Source organism: Aulostomus chinensis, chromosome 18 (genome assembly GCF_037954235.1).
Source record: "Aulostomus chinensis isolate RoL2024-O1b breed Wild chromosome 18, RoL_Achi_v1.0, whole genome shotgun sequence".
Taxonomy (NCBI): Eukaryota; Metazoa; Chordata; class Actinopteri; order Syngnathiformes; family Aulostomidae; genus Aulostomus; species Aulostomus chinensis.
In genome coordinates this window covers 17,334,727-17,351,725 of record NC_141337.1, presented here as the reverse complement: position 1 = coordinate 17,351,725, position 16,999 = coordinate 17,334,727, and the positions used below count along the sequence as shown (strand labels likewise).

General features: G+C 45.8%; 1 protein-coding gene and 1 long non-coding RNA gene across 3 annotated transcripts; both read left to right on the top strand.

Moving 5' to 3' along the window:
• Nucleotides 1–1,877: 1,877 nt before the first annotated feature.
• Nucleotides 1,878–7,405, top strand: LOC147245471 (uncharacterized). The gene is made up of 4 exons (XR_015110049.1): nucleotides 1,878–1,947; nucleotides 6,110–6,273; nucleotides 6,483–6,599; nucleotides 7,007–7,405. It is a non-coding gene; the product is annotated as an uncharacterized LOC147245471 (long non-coding RNA).
• Nucleotides 7,406–10,648: 3,243 nt separating this feature from the next.
• On the top strand, nucleotides 10,649–15,282 carry LOC147245470 (uncharacterized). Of its 2 annotated transcripts, XM_086184662.1 has the most exons (10): nucleotides 10,652–10,752; nucleotides 11,014–11,228; nucleotides 11,354–11,539; nucleotides 11,625–11,806; nucleotides 12,045–12,168; nucleotides 12,290–12,400; nucleotides 12,525–12,611; nucleotides 12,701–12,888; nucleotides 12,978–13,169; nucleotides 13,253–15,282. In XM_086184662.1, the coding sequence occupies exons 2-10, from the start codon at nucleotides 11,037–11,039 to the stop codon at nucleotides 14,295–14,297; spliced, it is 2,307 nt and encodes a 768-aa protein (XP_086040788.1). In that variant the 5' UTR covers nucleotides 10,652–10,752; nucleotides 11,014–11,036; the 3' UTR covers nucleotides 14,298–15,282. The 2 variants fall into 2 exon arrangements, with proteins under 2 accessions (XP_086040787.1, XP_086040788.1); XM_086184661.1 differs by having other exon boundaries at nucleotides 10,649–11,228.
• The last annotated feature ends 1,717 nt before the right edge of the window (nucleotides 15,283–16,999 follow it).

Below are 16,999 nucleotides of genomic sequence, written 5' to 3'. Positions count from 1 at the left end.
ACCGAACAGTGGAGAGGAGGAGCAGCCTGGGCTCACCTCTCGCTTGCTGTCAGCCACGGAGAGAGAGAGGATGCAAGAAGAATCCCTCAGACGGCTACGGTCCCTAGAAAGCTCTGTTCAATCCAACACAGACACTTTGAGAAGCGTCACAGAGTCCCTTGAATTCTTGGGGAGACAAGTGAAGCATGTGACGACGAAAACTGACGATTTCCAGACCAGAGTTGACACTCCGGAGAAAGAAAACGCAGCGCTCCATGAGAGGTGCAACGACCTGGACGCCTACAAGAGAAGGTGGAATCTCCGGGTCGCAGGGATCCCCGAGCGGTCCGGAGAAACCGTCAAGTAGATCATCGCTGACCTCTTCAGCCAGATCTCCCCAGACATCGGTGACCCGCTGCCCCTCTCCGTGGACATCGCGCACCGCCTGGGTCCCCGCTCCGGAGAAGATCGCTCCAGCCGCCGGATCGTCGTCGAGTTCCTGTCCCGGTCCCACAGAGACAAGATCTGGAAGGACGCCAGAACCTCTGGTGTCCTCAAAGAGAGAAAGATCAACATCCTGGAGGACCTGACCCAAGAAGATAAAGACGCAAGGAGCAAGCTGTGGCCCCTGGTGGAGAAGGCGGGAAAGGAGGGGAAGAGCGCAGGCGTCAGAGGTGCAGCAGCGCTTATTGTACACAATAACAGGACGAGCAATTCTTTGACAAGAAAAGGACATTTTTATTTATTTTGAAGGAAATCTGGACAATGATACAGTTTTTTTTTTTTTGTCCAACTAATCCAGCTGCTTGGGAAATTTCACATTCACAAAAGAAAATGCACAGACTGCAAACCAAATATTGATCTCTTTCTTATGGACATCCAGCAGCATTGTTCTACAATTAAAGACTGTACAAACAAGAAAGCGATTGGAACGAATCATGTGTTTGAATTCTTTAATGCTCTTTTAAGTTAATAAGGTGTGTGTATACCACAACTGGAAAACCCTGGCAAACCCTGACTGCAATGTGCAACACTTTGCACTTGGACAACTACAGAATACCACCTTTAGATGTGTCATATTCAGATTTATATTTTTATTTGGTTCATTTGTAAATTTAACTTTGTCTTCACTTCCCAGTGTTGTTTTCTCTCTGCACTTTGTTTTTACTCTGTTCATGTCTCACGTGTTGTCTGTCCCTGTAGTTCGAGATGTTTAATTATAGACTACGATCTGTTTTAAACCTAATTGATTCAACACTTGTGAAGTAAAAAAGAATCCGTTGTTGAAGGAGTTTATGTCTGTTTGATCATAAGAGATTTAAAACTTTGCTTATTTGTACCAATACCAAATCTACTGAGGTGGGCCTTCTGTTAATTTACACATATTTAATCAGTTGAAATCTTCATTGACTTTAAAATCTCCTTTTCAATAAAAGAACGACTGTCGCATGACATGCATGATGAATCATTTTGGTTCTCCACAGTTAAATAAATGTGGCAAGCAATAAAATCATCCTTTTTAGTCAGACTCCTTTTATTTATTTATTAAACTACATTGGGTTCCTAACACTAAGACACGATATATTTAGATGTAATTGATACATTTATTCATTTATTGAAGGAATGTTCTATAGCCATAACAATTTATATAAATATATATGTTGACCATGTATATCAATATTGAATGAGCCATCAGTCCGGACGGGATGAGGAGAATTAAAAAACAACAATGACGCACCTAGCAACCAGGTGCTCCCTCATAGCCCCGCCCATCATGAGATGAGTGACGTATGTAAAGCAGCCTATATAAAGGCAGCGGTCATTAACGGTTGGTTCACCTCGAGCCGCCAGGGAAGTCACGGACTGTTGGAAGCGCCACTGAGACTTTCAGGGAGTTCATTGAAGGAGTTTCCCAGACTTTTTTTGGAGCTTCGGTGTCTTCAGCGACCTTGGGGGAGCCTCTGAGCGGTGAGACCAGACCCACCTGCTTCTTACCAGACGAATGTCCCACCATGCTAGGCTAGGCTGAATTAGCCTTCCTGCGCCGGGAATGCTGTTCAAAATTAGCCGGGATGCTAATTCTACGTAAATGTTCGGACATTTCTGTTCATACTGTTTGAAGCTTTGAACAGTGTGAATATGTAATTTAATACGCTGAGCAAATTAACCCTGCTAGAAGCATTTAGACTGGAGTTTTTATTCGGTGATAAAGGCAAATGTTTTTACGCTACATCGTCCATGCTTTATTTCCCGACATTAATATGATTCACTGGCTAGTTTGATTTCAGTCTTTGGACTCGGACTTTTTCAGAAATAAATTATGAATGTCACAGATCAATAAGTGACAAACCTGCCAAACCCACATTTATATTCAACAGTTTAAGATGTGTGTCTGTGTTCGAATGGTGGAGACTTGGCGATGGAGTTGTTAAGGAATCAATCCTTGGAAGGATTCCTGGAAGGTTGAGGAGGAAGTTTATACTGTTTTAATGTGTTTGGAGAGGTCAGGCATCTCTAAGGTCAAGGTCGTCCATGTATCGCTTTACTGTGGTAGAGAAGCTCCGGGATATTTAGTTCATGTCACGTTGGATGGATCTATTGCTGGTTTAACACTGTATTAAAGAGCTAATAAATGATGGAAGAATGCAGATTTAAGTTTCTCCTCCTCACCAGAAACCTCATAGTTTCTAGTTTCTTCTGAGTGCAGGGAAAGTTGAGGTTTGGGGGTTGGAGGTCAACTGTTGGATTGAGCCTTGTTTCATTTTCAGACCTAACTTTACACACTGAACATGTTTGAGAAGAACTTCTCTAAATCACATTATTAAATGGAGACATTTACATAAATGAAATAGCAGAAGTATAAACTCCTGTTTCATTTTCATGTTGTGTCTATATTATTCTAGTATTCTCATTTTTCTAGAGTTCACAAGCAGAGGACTAAACAGCAGCAGAAGGAGGCAGGTAACAGAAGGTCAGTGTGGAGAGACAGAGTTCAGCTGATTTGTTGAAGGATTGTGATTTTATTGTTGCTGATTTGAAAGTTGATATTTACATATGATTGTGTATTTATTTGTCAATTAATGTATTTATATGGTCATTTTGACTGGTGTCAATTAGGGTGTTTGAATTTGGCTGGGAAGCAAGCAGAGAGACGATGGGGAAGGAGTGGTGGAGGATAGTGGAGGAGGCTGAGGAAGAGGAGGAGAGGCAGAGAATCCAGGAGAGCTCCAGAGGGAGCAGAGCAAAGATGGTGGAGACAGAGAGGCTGAAAAGGGAAGAAGAGGAAATGGTAAGAAAGGCAGAGGAGGAAGAAAGGAGGATAAAGGAAAGGTACAGAAAGAGGAGGGATACCTGTTTGGAGAGGGAGAGGTTAGAGCAGGAGATGGCTGAGGGGAGGGTGTGGGGGAGGAAGATGAGGGAGGAGTTAGTTCGACAGAGGGGTGAGGTGGGCAAAAGTGCCTTGATGAAACAGGCGAGGCTGAGGCAGGCCATCCTCCGCCGAGAGGAAACGGTAAGACAGGAGAGGCTGCAGGAAGAAGAGAGAATGAGACAGAGGGAGGAGAGGGAATGGAGGCAGAAAATGATTTGGGAGCATCGCAGGGAGAAGAGGCTGAAGGTTACGGACAGAGGTTTTAACAGCAGGGAGGAGAGGGACTGGAGGGTGACGGTTTATTGGGCGTTTCGTAAAGAGAAACGCCTTCAGTTAAGCACCCAAGCCTCCAACAGAAGGAAGGCTGTGAGAGTCAAACGTTTTAAAACTGTCCTCCCACGTAAGTGAGGTGGTAGAGGAGTGGAACGGGGGGGGGGGGACAGTAAGAGTCTAGGTGAGGGATGGGGGAGTCGGTGAGTAAGGTGGCTAGATTAGACTGTAGTAGGTGAGGACATGGGGGGGGACAGTAAGAGTCTAGGTGAGGGATGGGGGAGTCGGTGAGTAAGGTGGCTAGATTAGACTGTAGTAGGTGAGGACATGGGGGGGGCAGTAAGAGTCTAGGTGAGGGATGGGGGAGTCGGTGAGTAAGGTGGCTAGACTGTAGTAGGTGAGGACATGGGGGGGGGGCAGTAAGAGTCTAGGTGAGGGATGGGGGAGTCGGTGAGTAAGGTGGCTAGATTAGACTGTAGTAGGTGAGGACATGGGGGGGGCAGTAAGAGTCTAGGTGAGGGATGGGGGAGTCGGTGAGTAAGGTGGCTAGACTGTAGTAGGTGAGGACATGGGGGGGGGGTACAAGGTTTCTTTTTCCTGCATTCCAACAGCATTTAGGAGTGGAAGCTAAATTGGCTCCAATAATCAGACCTGCAGTCTTGAGCTGTATACCACAGGACCAGTATGACCAGTAGTACTGCTGGTGGTTCCAGTAAGAGTGGTCTTACCTGAACTCTGGTCACTTGAAGCGTTGCTGAGTTCATTTATGATCTGAAACATTTGGATAAATCTCCCTCTCATGCTGGTGGAATGCAGGTTTTGCTTCCTTTCATGTAGCATCAAAAAGTAAAAGACGCTGGTAACGGTACTCCTGGTTTACTGGGACGGGGTTCGATTCCCTGCAGTGTCTTGCTGATTGACTTGGCTTTTACATGAAGGATTCCTATATTATATTATTGGGGGGGGGGGGGTTGTAGACAGCACAGCAGTTAGTACTTCGCATCCACTACCATTCATTGTGCTAAGCTAACTAGTGTTCAGCAGGTCTCACAGGAGTGAAGATTATCTACCTTTTAGGCTCTGGTGAGGAGAGAAACTAAACCCGTACCCCCAAAATTTGGTGCGGTCCTCAGAGCTCATTGATGAAATATTAGTTTGAAATTGGAGCGATCAGTCAGATAATATTCAAATGTTCTTCAGTATATGAACCAAAGTTTGAATTTATAAGAGAAATGGGAGAAAGAGACAAACATCTTACTATCAGTGGAAGAATGGGAAGAGATGAACAGGCAACAGTAGAGGGAAACCTGCTCCTGATCCTGGAGAGAACAGGACCAGATGTTGCGTAACATCAGCACAGAATAAATGGGATCGAAGATGAAGGAGTTATTAAAGCTGACCATTTCCACACACGATGCAGATCCCTGACAATCAGCTTGACTGCATGGATAAAACACTGAGCTCTTGTGTTTGGGTAAATGAAACTTTGAACTTGAAAGAAGTGGAAACATCAAAATGTTCAGGACAATGTTGATCGCTGGGAGGGGGGGGGGGGGGGGGGTACCAGAAAATGTCTGAGGACAGAGGTGCCTAAGCTGGAAGACTTGGTTGATGTAATACATGATATATTTACACATGATGGGGAAGCTTACTGCTCCCTGTAGACTGGGACTGGGTACATGTACACAGGCACACCTTTGATTTACTAAACTCAATGAACTGACTGCATGTGGAGGGATGGATGAAGGTGTGAAGAGTGAATGTGGAGGAAAAGGTAAATGTAGGTGCAGGTAAATGAGAACCCATGAGGGAGGTATAAATGTGTGTTCACTGAAGTAAACGAAGTACTCAGAAATTGATCGCAGTAAATGATCATACAGTAGTCTCATTAATTCAAGGTAACTGTTTAGTGTCCCTCCTCCAATTTTAAACCCTTTTTTATTGATTCATTTATTTGTGATTTTTATTCATTCATTTATTATTATGATTGTTCACATATTAAAACTGGCTCATGTCTAAGGGAAAGGGTCTCATCATGGCTTCTAAATATATATTTTCATGTCCTCTAATGAGCCCAAAGTTACCGTTGTCCTCCATCCTGCTGCGCACACATTCACGCGTGTAGCTGAAGATACTTGTGTTTCACTGTTGTTTTTGCTGCGTAAATTACTGAGGAGGAATTGTTTTCGCATTTGTTGGTCGTGTGTCACCAATGGACCAAAGCGTGTGTACACTCCCTGTGGAGGGCCGCACATTCTCACTGTCATTGTTCCCGAGATACATGTGAATACAAAAAGGCACACCACGTTTTTCTGCGTTCACACAGTCTGTACCTGACCCTGAGCCTGCTGACCGCTAGTTACCTTAGCACAAAGAATAGTAGTGGAAGAGAGGTTATAGCCGACCTCTTTCTTGCCTGCTCTCCTTCCAAAACCTGCACTTCCTCTCCTAAAACCTGGACTTCCTCTTCTGTGTTCTCTGGTTCAAAAGATCAGGTTCAGGATCTTGGCTACTTTAAAAGTAAAACTTCTCATCCTCTAAAAGTTGTCTGTGACTGGTAGCATCAGCAGCTCCCTGGAAGCTGAACTGAGCTTAACAACGTCGACCAATCAGAGCTGTCACAGGAAGTGCCTGGCTTGAACAAGGAGTCCTGGGTAATGTAGTTTGGTGACTAATTCATTTGTTTTCACAAACAGAAATACACTGAGCCCATAAATGTTAGTACAAAATGTATATATCAATATACATACACACAATATGTCTAAGTACATGTACCAAGTACACACAGTGCATAATTATACTCTATTATTGTCTTCCTTTTTTATACACCAACCACTCCTGGCCTGATGTCTGGGCTGATCAGAGTGAGGAGGTGAAACCCGTGTTGGTGGTTCCCAGCCACCTCCAGGTCTTGGAACACGTGGTTCGACAGGACTACTTCCTCAAAGAAAGCATGAACCAATCAGCAGACAGCATCCAGGTACACAACTCTAGATGTCACCATGATTGTTTTATCACCTGCAGCATCTCTACTCTCTGGTCTCACTCTCTCATTTTGGTGTTGGGATGAGTTTGTTGTCTTTTTGGAACTTAACATTGAATTTCAAGTGTTGTGGTTGTGAGTGCTATGAACACTGACACATGAGATTCTTCTGGAAACCTGAACACATCATTTTACCTCATTGCAAACTGAGCTGAAAATTCAGCGACCGTCTCACAGGCGATGGGGGGGGGGGCTCATCCAGGAGGTCACCACACACGATGTCGAACCTCCCTGAGACTTGTTCACTCAGCAGATTCTAATTTAGGAAGCATCAAACCCCCCCCCCCCCCCAAAAAAAGTAATAATAATAATTTAAACTGAGGATCCGTTTGTGTTGTCCACAGAAGCAACAAGGTGCTGGAGTCATGCGGCCATTCCAGACACAACCTCCAGTCAACACTGCAGAGATTGAGTGTGAAGACGTACACAGAACTTTGATTGACAGACCTTTGGAAACCAGCGCACACTCGAGCCCATGTGAAGCAGAGCAACACTCCACTCTGCTTCACACCTCACTCGGACCTCGTCGAGCATGTTTTCAAGTAGATTCTGCTTTTCTGCTGTGGATTCACTCGAGTGCTCCTCGTACACTTCGACCAACATCACCTTCCCTCCAAGGGTTAGGGTTAGGGTTAGCATAACCCTAACCCTAACCCTAACCCTAACCCTGACTGAAGCACTGATTGTACTTCCACGTGATCCACATCTGCTCATGTCAGTTTTTATCCAGGATTTTTTATATTAAAGGCAGAAAATAGGTTTGGAACTCGTGTAAAATAAACATGAAACCTATTTTCTGCCTTTAATGAGGCGCAAGCTGTTTTGGGCTTTGCATGGTGACAATAAAGATCCTTTGATTGTTGGAAGTCATCGTGGGCTTTTCATATCATAACACATTTTATGCATGTTTCATCAGCTTGATGAACGAGTGCCGAGCAAAATATCCAAAACAAAACATATTTAAATGCAATGAGGTTTTCAAGGGGGCTGCACGGTGGTGCAGTGGTCAGCACTGTCCCCTCACAGCAAGAAGGTTCCAGGTTTGAGTTCCAGCTCCAGCACAGGATCGTTCTGTGTGGAGTCTCCATGTTCTCCCTGTTCCTGCTGGGTTCTCTCTGGTACTCCAGCTTCCTCCACAGTCCAAAGAAATCAAGAGGGGACGAGGCTGATTGATACTCTAAATTGACTGTAGGTGTGACTGTGAGTGTGAATGGTTGTCTGTCTCTATGTGTTGGTCCTGTGATGGACTGGTGACTCATCCAGGGTGAACCCCACCTCTTGCCCGTTGACGCTGGGATAGACTCCAGCCCCCCCCCCCCCCCGCGACCCTTAATAGGAATAAGCGGAAGACGATGGATGGATGGATGGAGGTTTTCAAGGAGGATTACACAATGGTTCATCAAGGTCCTTGATGAACCAGAGTCCATACATATCCTAGATTCTAGGATATGTATGGACTCTGGTGATGGAGCTCACCCCCATATCTGACTGTGTTTTTTGAAAAATGCCAAACCTGGTGAACCTGGTGAACCTAGACTCTCAGACAATGCAGGAACGGCATAATCTTGATAAGCAGGACTTTTTCAGAAACCTACAACTGCGCCATTACTTAATGAAAGAAGTTGCCGACAGGCAGTCAAATGTTGATTCCAGTGGGATTATACAGCTGGTCAGGAAGGCATATGTTGACAGCTCTAAATCCCTCCTCTCAAAACTATACAGGGGAGTTGCTGAGGGTCGGAGAAAATCAACAGATTGTATGAAAGAGAACTGGGAAACGGAATTGCAGGATACCATCACACCCCGACAACGGGACAATGTGTAGGACTGTCTTCTCGACTATTTGTTCAGTGCATTCGCCCGAGTTCAGTTGGAAGAACCTGATTCGTTTTTTATTACTCCTCTGTTGCAAAGATACCAGTCGTCATCAGCACCCTCGTGTCAGAGGGGACGTGGAGCTGTAGAGGCAAGTCATTACCACGTCTTCTAGGCAAGCACAAAGATGCAGGTGTTCTGGGAAACTATTGGCAAATTAATGCAACAAATTCTGATTCTGCACATTGCTACGTCATGGAAACTCTTGCATTTGGGTGATTTGCCAGAGGAAGTGATGGGAAGTGATGATGCCTTTTGAAAATATGGAGTTTGACAGCCGAGGCCACATGAGCTTCCCTGGGCTGAAGCAAGAGACACGATGGGACACGATGAGCTCAAAAAGTCACATTGTTTTGTAACTTGTCAGTTTTCCTGTGTACCGTATAGCCTATATTATAAATAGGGACTACTTTATGTTGTAGTAACACATTACATGCGCTATTAGTTCTGTTACGTTCTGGATTTTGGATTTGAACTCAGTCCATCTCTCCTGTGTCTTTATTAATGATGTAGTTGTGTTCATAGGCCACATACACAACATCCTGTCAATCACTTAACATATGAACCCTTTGCTAAGCCCAGTCCCGCCCCTTTATGTGTCAAGCTTTCACCCTTTGCATGAGTGAGTTGCAAAATGATGGAGGAAAAAAAAAATTTGAGAGCGTTGCCCACAAAAGACAATTAGCTGCAGAAAAGCAAAATCAGGGAAAAGACTTAGTCAAGAGCATCCCAAAGCTCACAGGATTCTTGAAATCACCGGATGATAGTAGGCCCCCAGCAGGGCGCTCACTATCTAACCCCCCTGGAGGCAGCACATGAAGCAGAGGCGGGGCCCTAGCAGGTGGAGGTAACAGCCACAGCGGAGGAGGAGGAGGAGAGGGAGGGACACCACGGGCATCAGAGAGGGGGACACAAGTAAGACAGCACTGATGGGACAGGGCCTCCAAAACCTCTCAACCACGAGGTCAAGGCGGCCCTGGTGGCAGCAAGAAGGCGATCACTCGCAGCTGATTGCTGCCCCACACCCCTCAGTGACTGCGTGGCTCGACATTATCAGAGAAATCCACGAGACTGAAAGGTTGACGTTAAGCTGGAGGTTGAGAAGTGATTGAAAAGTGTTTTCTATTTACCCTTTTATATCTTGAATGTCAAGGGTTAGCCTGGAGCCTATCCCAGCGGCTACGGGCGAGAGGTGGGGTTCACCCTGGACAGGTCACCAGACCATCACAGGACCAACACATAGAGACAGACAACCATTCACACTCACAGTCACACCTACAGTCAATTTAGAGTGTCAATCAGCCTCGTCCCCTCTTGATGTCTTTGGACTGTGGGAGGAAGCAGGAGTACCAGAGAGAACCCACACAGGAACAGGGAGAACATGGAGACTCACACAGAAAGATCCTGTGCTGGAGCTGGGACTCAAACCTGGAACCTTCTTGCTGTGAGGCGACAGTGCTGACCACTGCACCACCACCAGCTTTTGAGAAGTTTCTAATCCAAAAATCTAAAAGTCACTGATGTCTCAAAGTTTTTCTGCCATTTTCAGTCACAAATAGATTTGTCTTTGTTGTGACAAAATGTAGTCCAAAATGAGTTTCGATTATTGTGAAGCTTCAGTCTTCAGGGTGATGGATGAAAAAATAAAAATGTGTCTGCAAACCGCGGACATTCATGATCTCACAAGAAGGACCTTTAATAGCAACACCGCGTCTCCACTTCTTTTCAGACATGTTGCTACACACAGCGCTGCCTGTTGAAATGAGATTCACAATGAAATGATGTTTCATGATGAGTCAGCACGATACTGAAGGCCTTGTGGGATACACCCCCCCCCACACACACACACACACACACACTCACACGTACACACAAAATACGGATTGAATAATGAATAAATGACCGAATCCTCCTCAGAGAGCGAAAAGAGTCGGCTCAGCCTCAGAATTGTGAGATCTGTGTTGGACCAGACTGGTCAGTGATGTCACAACTTCTCTCCAGGCTCTGCTGACATCAGAGACGGTGGACTTCAATGCACACACTTATCTTGGCTGAGTTCAGCTGTTCTGACATCGCTAATATGAGCCCATTCTGCTTCATCCGTAAACTTCAAGCCTTCTTCTGGCAACACCTTGACAACCAAACGCTTGTGAATCAGTGTAGGCCTTCAGCGTATTCGCACTTGTGTCTCAATAAAGACAAGTGTGGTGTATAGGTGAGCGAAAAAAGCAGTGATATTCTTTGATAATAGTTACCAAGCCAATAGAAGGTGTTACTCTCTCAAGGTATAAAGGGTATGAGTACGCAGTGTGCACAGGCTTCGTTGTGCTCCATTTAAAAAAAAAAGGCTGGGACAAATATTCCTATTCTGCGCTCCGTATCTTGTCCCAAAGTATAGATGTTTCTCATGTCGATACAGATGTAGTGATAGTGTTACATCGTGAATCAATGTTGTGTCTACTCTTCTCTCTCATAGTTGAATTCATCACACCTACAAATATGTCATTCAGAATCAATGAACCGTTGATCCCCGGAGGAATCGTCTTCTCCTCTAACGCCACCTACGAGGTCTTGTCCATCCTGGGCGAAGGAGGCTTTGGCAAAGTCATGAAATGCAGGAGGACTGACGTGAACGGTGGTGAAAGAACTGTGGCGCTTAAAACACTGGAGAAGAGCGATGGCATACGTGAGGTACTGCATCTCCCTGTGACGATACTTCCTTGAACTTGAGCTCATTCCTTTAGGTGTAGAACCCTAAAATACACAAACTGCGACAACTCTCAAAGGAATACAACCTTATTTTCATTTATCTCCAGGTGCTCATGCTTCAGAGGATCAAAACGCTCAATTCAAGCTTCTTTGTACACTGGGAGCAAGCTTTCATTGACCGACAACATTTTTGTCTGGAGTTTGAAACTTTAGACCAATCTCTGCTGGACATCATGCTTGAGAGACAAGGCTCATCATTGCATCTGACGGAGATCAGGCCTATCATTGAGCAGGTATGTCCCACAACGTTCATTTATGCATTCATCCAAAGAAGAACGTGTCATCACATCGCCCTTTTCTCCTTTAATAACCTTTCAGCTCGCTAGTGGACTCTGCCAACTGAAGGAAGCAGGGATCCTACACGCTGATCTCAAGCTCAACAACGTGATGCTGGTCAACCATAAGCAGGAGCCTTGGCGGATCAAAATCATTGACTTTGGCCTCGCCATGGAAGCCTCCCAGGCCCAGCGGGGTCGAAAGCTTCAGACCATCATGTTCCGGTGAGGACCTGGACCTTTACTTGATCTCTTAGTGGTGTATTGGTTGCTGGTATAGTTCATACTGTCCCTTCATCCATTCATACACATGTATAAATATGACTTAGCGAGGAGCTGAAATATAATAATGATAATTATAACAGGAATAAGAGTCATTTTAAAGGTTTATCATAACTTATCATATAATCAATGATATAATAGTGAAAGTGGCATTCACTCTTGTGTGTTCATTCCCTCTCAGTTCTCCAGAGATAATCTTGGGGCTTCCGTATTCAGAAGCCATAGACATGTGGTCTGTGGGCCTCATGGCTGCTTGCATGTTCCTCGGTGACCTGCTCTACCCTGGGATGGATGAATACGACATGGTAAGTTCCAGTCACAGAAACTTCACGGACGTGTTTTGTAAGCGATGGCGATGAATATGGAAATGATTGGTTGCTTGATTATGAACTGCCTTTGTGAGCTGACACTGCGTTGTATCCTCAGCTCAGGTACATCACGGACACCCAGGGACCCATACCACAGCACATGCTGTCGTCAGGATTAAAGACCAAACAGTTTTTCAAGAAAGACTCAGAGGGTCTGTGGAGACTGAAGGTTCGTACCTCCTCACTCATGCTGACACAAGTGACAGAGCTGCGCAACATGTCTGAGCTTTGTTTTTAAAACTGAGTATGAATTCAAAAAAAGTCCATTCATCAGTGTTTTTTTCTCTCTTCAGACACCGGAGCAGTTCCTCTCGGAGACAGGGATCCACTCATATGATACCAGGACCCACGGGGCCAGCACTCTTGATCAGCTTGAGTTTGTAAGTGGGGACCGTAGTTCAAATTAGGGGGGGGGGGGGGGGGGGTAGTTGAAGATACATCTGACCTTGATTGTTGTTGTTGGTTCCAGTTCCAGGTTACTGAGTGGCAGGCTCCTGAAGACGAGGCTGCCAACAAGGCTGACCGCCAGATGTTTGTGGACCTGCTAAAAAAGATGCTGATTCTTGACCCCTCACAAAGAATAACGCCTCACGAGGTGCTGGCTCATTCTTTTATTACCCTGGACCACCTGAAGGCCTTTAACTCTGACAGCAACTAGTAAGTTCACACCATGATTCTACTGGCTATTTTTGATATATTATACATTTGTATTCACCCAATTGATGGACTGTTTCCCTATCTTACAGTGCACTGTCGTCCATCTCAACTTTGACTGAACCCTGGATACCCAAGCTTGAAAAGCAGAGGTGTCATCGACCTTCCGGGGTGAAGAGGAAGAGAAATGCTGACGACGGCGATGATGATTATGATGAGAAAAATTCACCTCAGACATCTCATCAGCCTTCAAAAAAGATCAAGACTTCTAGTCATCTGGATGGGTAGGCTCTCCTTCATCACCACACCATTATTACAGATGCTTTTTTATTTCAAAGTAAAGAATCTTCTTAATGCCATTTTACAGGCCCAGTCATGCATATCCACATGTGGAGGAACATCCAGCCCAGCCTCCCCACCACAGCATCCAGCAGTCAGGCCGGTGGAAAAAGAGAAGGGCTGATAGAAGACGGAAGGAAACAAACCGTGACAGAAAGAAGCAGAGAAGGGACCCTGCAAGTCCTGAGGCCAAGACCCAGATGCGTCCCACTACTGGGGTGGAACACCAGGATGCTGGACCAATAAAAGCTGTGAGCCAGAGCAGCCAGGTTCAGCCTGACAGACCCGCTTCAGGCCACAATAAGAGGAAGAGAGATGATGAGGACCAGGCAGAAACCACCAGGATAAGGAAGATGCCGAGAAGGGACCCAGCAGGTTCTGAGGTGAAGACCCAGAAGTGTGTGACTGCCTGTGTGAAAAACCAGGTTGCTGGGCCAATGAAGGCTGGAAAACAGTGCAACCAGATTCAGCCTGACTCACCTGCTTCCAGAAAGAATAAAAGGAAGAGGGATGACAAGGACCAAGAAGAAACTGCTGAGATCATAAAGAGGCAGAGAAGGGACCCTGCAGCTCCTGAGGCCAAGACCCAGATGTGTGCCAATGCTGGGCCAGAACACCAGGGTGCTTCAGGCCATTATAAGAGGAAGAGGGATGACGAGGACCAGGTAGAAATGGCCAGGGTCAGGAAGAGGACTAGAAGGGACCCTGCAGCTCCTGAGGCCAAGACCCAGGTGTGTGCCAATGCTGGGGCGGAACACCAGGGTGCTTCAGGCCATTATAAGAGGAAGAGGGATGACGAGGACCAGGTAGAAATGGCCAGGGTCAGGAAGAGGACTAGAAGGGATCAGGCAGGTCCTGAGGTCAAGACACAGAGGTGTGTGACTGCCATGGTGGAACACCAGGTTGCTGGGCCGATGGAAGCTGCAACAAGGAGAAGCTCGATTCGGCCTGACCCTCCTGCTTTTGGCCGGAATAAGAGAAAAAGGGACGACGAGGACCAGGTAGAAACCACCCCTACCAGGAAGAGGCCAAGAAGGGACCCAGCAGGTCAAAGGAAAAAAGAAGGGCTGTAGTTTGTGTGAGGGAAGGGGACGAGGGGTAGACAGATTGAAGTTCACATCCAGTGTTCCTGTGAAACTCCATCGACTGTGTAACCAGGGAAGACAATACAGGTGGCATCACCTTGATGTCCTCTCTACACGTCCTCATCCTCACACCTGACCAGAGGTTGGCTCAATCCCTACGACGAGCAGCATAAATCTGGGTTGGGAAAGTGAAGAAGCAGCACTGGCAGTGTCCTCATTAATGCCACTGAGATGACGTGACCCTGCTCCAGCGGAGCTGCTCAGATGCTGCCGATCAGACTGGAAAAAAAAAAACAAGAGATTAAAAACTTGTTGTCGGATCAGTTGAGAAATTCTAAGTAATTTCTGTATGATAACTTGTGAAAGTGATCAAGATAATTGATATAAAGCGTAGTCTACTTCTGGCACTGATGATGAAAGTTAAAACACTGTGACAAATAATGAATGGAGTGCGAGCGGTGAAGTAAGAAATCATTAACGGCAAAATAAGTTTCACTCATGGATGTCTTTGTCTGCTTTCATTAGCCATGCGGTGCTTGTTAGCCCTCAGTTCAGCGAAGTCATCAAAACATTATATCAGAAATATCAAGGTCCATCTTAGTGTCAGTGTCACTGATGTTCAGCTGTGTAAAACCTGAGACCGTGAGAGTTTCACTGCCTGAGCAGCCTTGAAAAGGTCATATTAGTCCAAGCAGTGTCCCTCACAGTGACTGTCACCATAGTTGATCCCTTGCCAGTAGGTTCATGTGCATTCCCACACTATAAATGGCCTTTCTTTGTTTGTGGCATCTCTCATTGGGGTTGCAGCAATATATCGTGAACTATAAAGTTATTCTGTGGTATGAACACCAAACCATGTGCCTTTTATTAGCAAACTTCCGACTGTTGCAAATCTACTCTCATAGCCTACGCCGCACTTCTGTCGTCACCACCTAGCACACATAAACAAGAGAAAAACAGAACCGTGTGTTGTGACTCCAGCTTTAACCCCCTCCCAATCTCAATCATCATCTGCCTCTCAATCAAGTGTGGCAGCAACATCCCATCAACATCAGGGACGCGCAACTCATCAACGTCTGAGATGCCGACCGCACAAGAAGTGCCTCAGATGGCGGCCCGGTGCTTGAAAGTAGTGGTCGTTGTGAAATTCCTCATCCAGAAAATCCCCTGGATTCACACAACGCTCCCATACCCCTGGACCTGGACTGCTCCTCCAAGTCCCCCCACTCTTGATCACGGACTCGGTTATCGCCCACACATATACAACACTGCCACCATCTACATTTACATAGCGGCACCACACGAGATTCCACACGCGAGACACCAGCAGCCACAACACACTTGAGGTCGTACGACACACTCCATTTACGCTCTGTCTCCTCCGGACAGCCACACATTCCCCCCACTTAGGCCCCATTAGTTTAAGTTTTATTATAGATTGGCAATTTTATTTAATCCTTAAATAAAAGCATTAAATTTGGAATTCCTTCTGTGTCCGTCTGCCTCTGGGGTTCTACCTCACTTGACTCGCCAGTTCTGGTTCCAAGCCTAACACTGAGTTCTTTCTGGTCCTCAATGAGCTGCACTGCCTGATATTGGCTCTGCCTGAGGAGCTCATGTTTCCAGAGGCTTTTGTCTTTGTGTCTATCCTTCAGCAGGATTGTGCCAAAACTAAAGCATATTTTCTCCAAACCTGGTAGAGGGATATAGCAAGGACAAAGAGAGAACCCACTCAAATTTTAAACAAGGTTCTAATGATATAATTTAAAAATGGCAGTTTTTGGGACTTCCAGTTTAACTGCCATGAGGCAGGAAGCACATTGCCAGAGCGCCTCGTTCATCAAGAAAAATGACATTTTGTTGAAAGATTTTTTTCATCTTAACAGAAGAAGTTAGAGGTGTTTATAATACGCCCAAACCAAAACTAAAAAAGGTTTCACAGACGAAAGAAAGGGCTCATACAGCTGCGCACAAGTCAGGTGATGACAAAGCAGCTAGCCATCCTGACACAGGGGCTACAGGTTGATGTGGACATAGCTAGCCCACATACGATATTGAAAGAGCTGAGCGTTTCGGTGTGAAAACGCAGACACTCTCCGATAGATATGACAGGACATTAAGGCAACTAACAGCAGAGTTGATTAAGTCAAAATGTGACTATCAGAGACAGAGGAAAGAGTGTAGGGGATGGGGGAGGCTATGAGGGAACCGCTAAAGCTACAGGCTAGGTTGGAAGATAAGCTAACGGATCAAGAGTGAAGAGCAAGATGGGAGAATATAAGAATTCGTGGCATAGAGGAAGGGTCAGAGAGCAACTCCACATCTATGATAACAAAGAAGGTGTTGCGGGAGAATAATAGATGGATTGACGGGCGAACTTATGTCTCGGCGCGGATTCTCCACGCTAAGGAGGCATGGTAGTCTTGGCTGTGGAACAAACAATTAATAAATCCCTGCCATGGAAGGCGTTAGGGCGAGGTGAAGGACATGAATAACATAATTTGTGTGATCGGGGAAGATCTGACTCAGCTAAAACAAGGATCCCTGTGAAAAATGGCCCTCCACTGCTGGCAACGCATGGAGGCTTTCCCTACGAACCAGCAAAACATCTCGGCTCCCTCAGGGTCACAAACAAGACCTCAAAACAGGAAGTCCAACTTGAGACGTGGGCGAAATGTATGAAGTTTTCA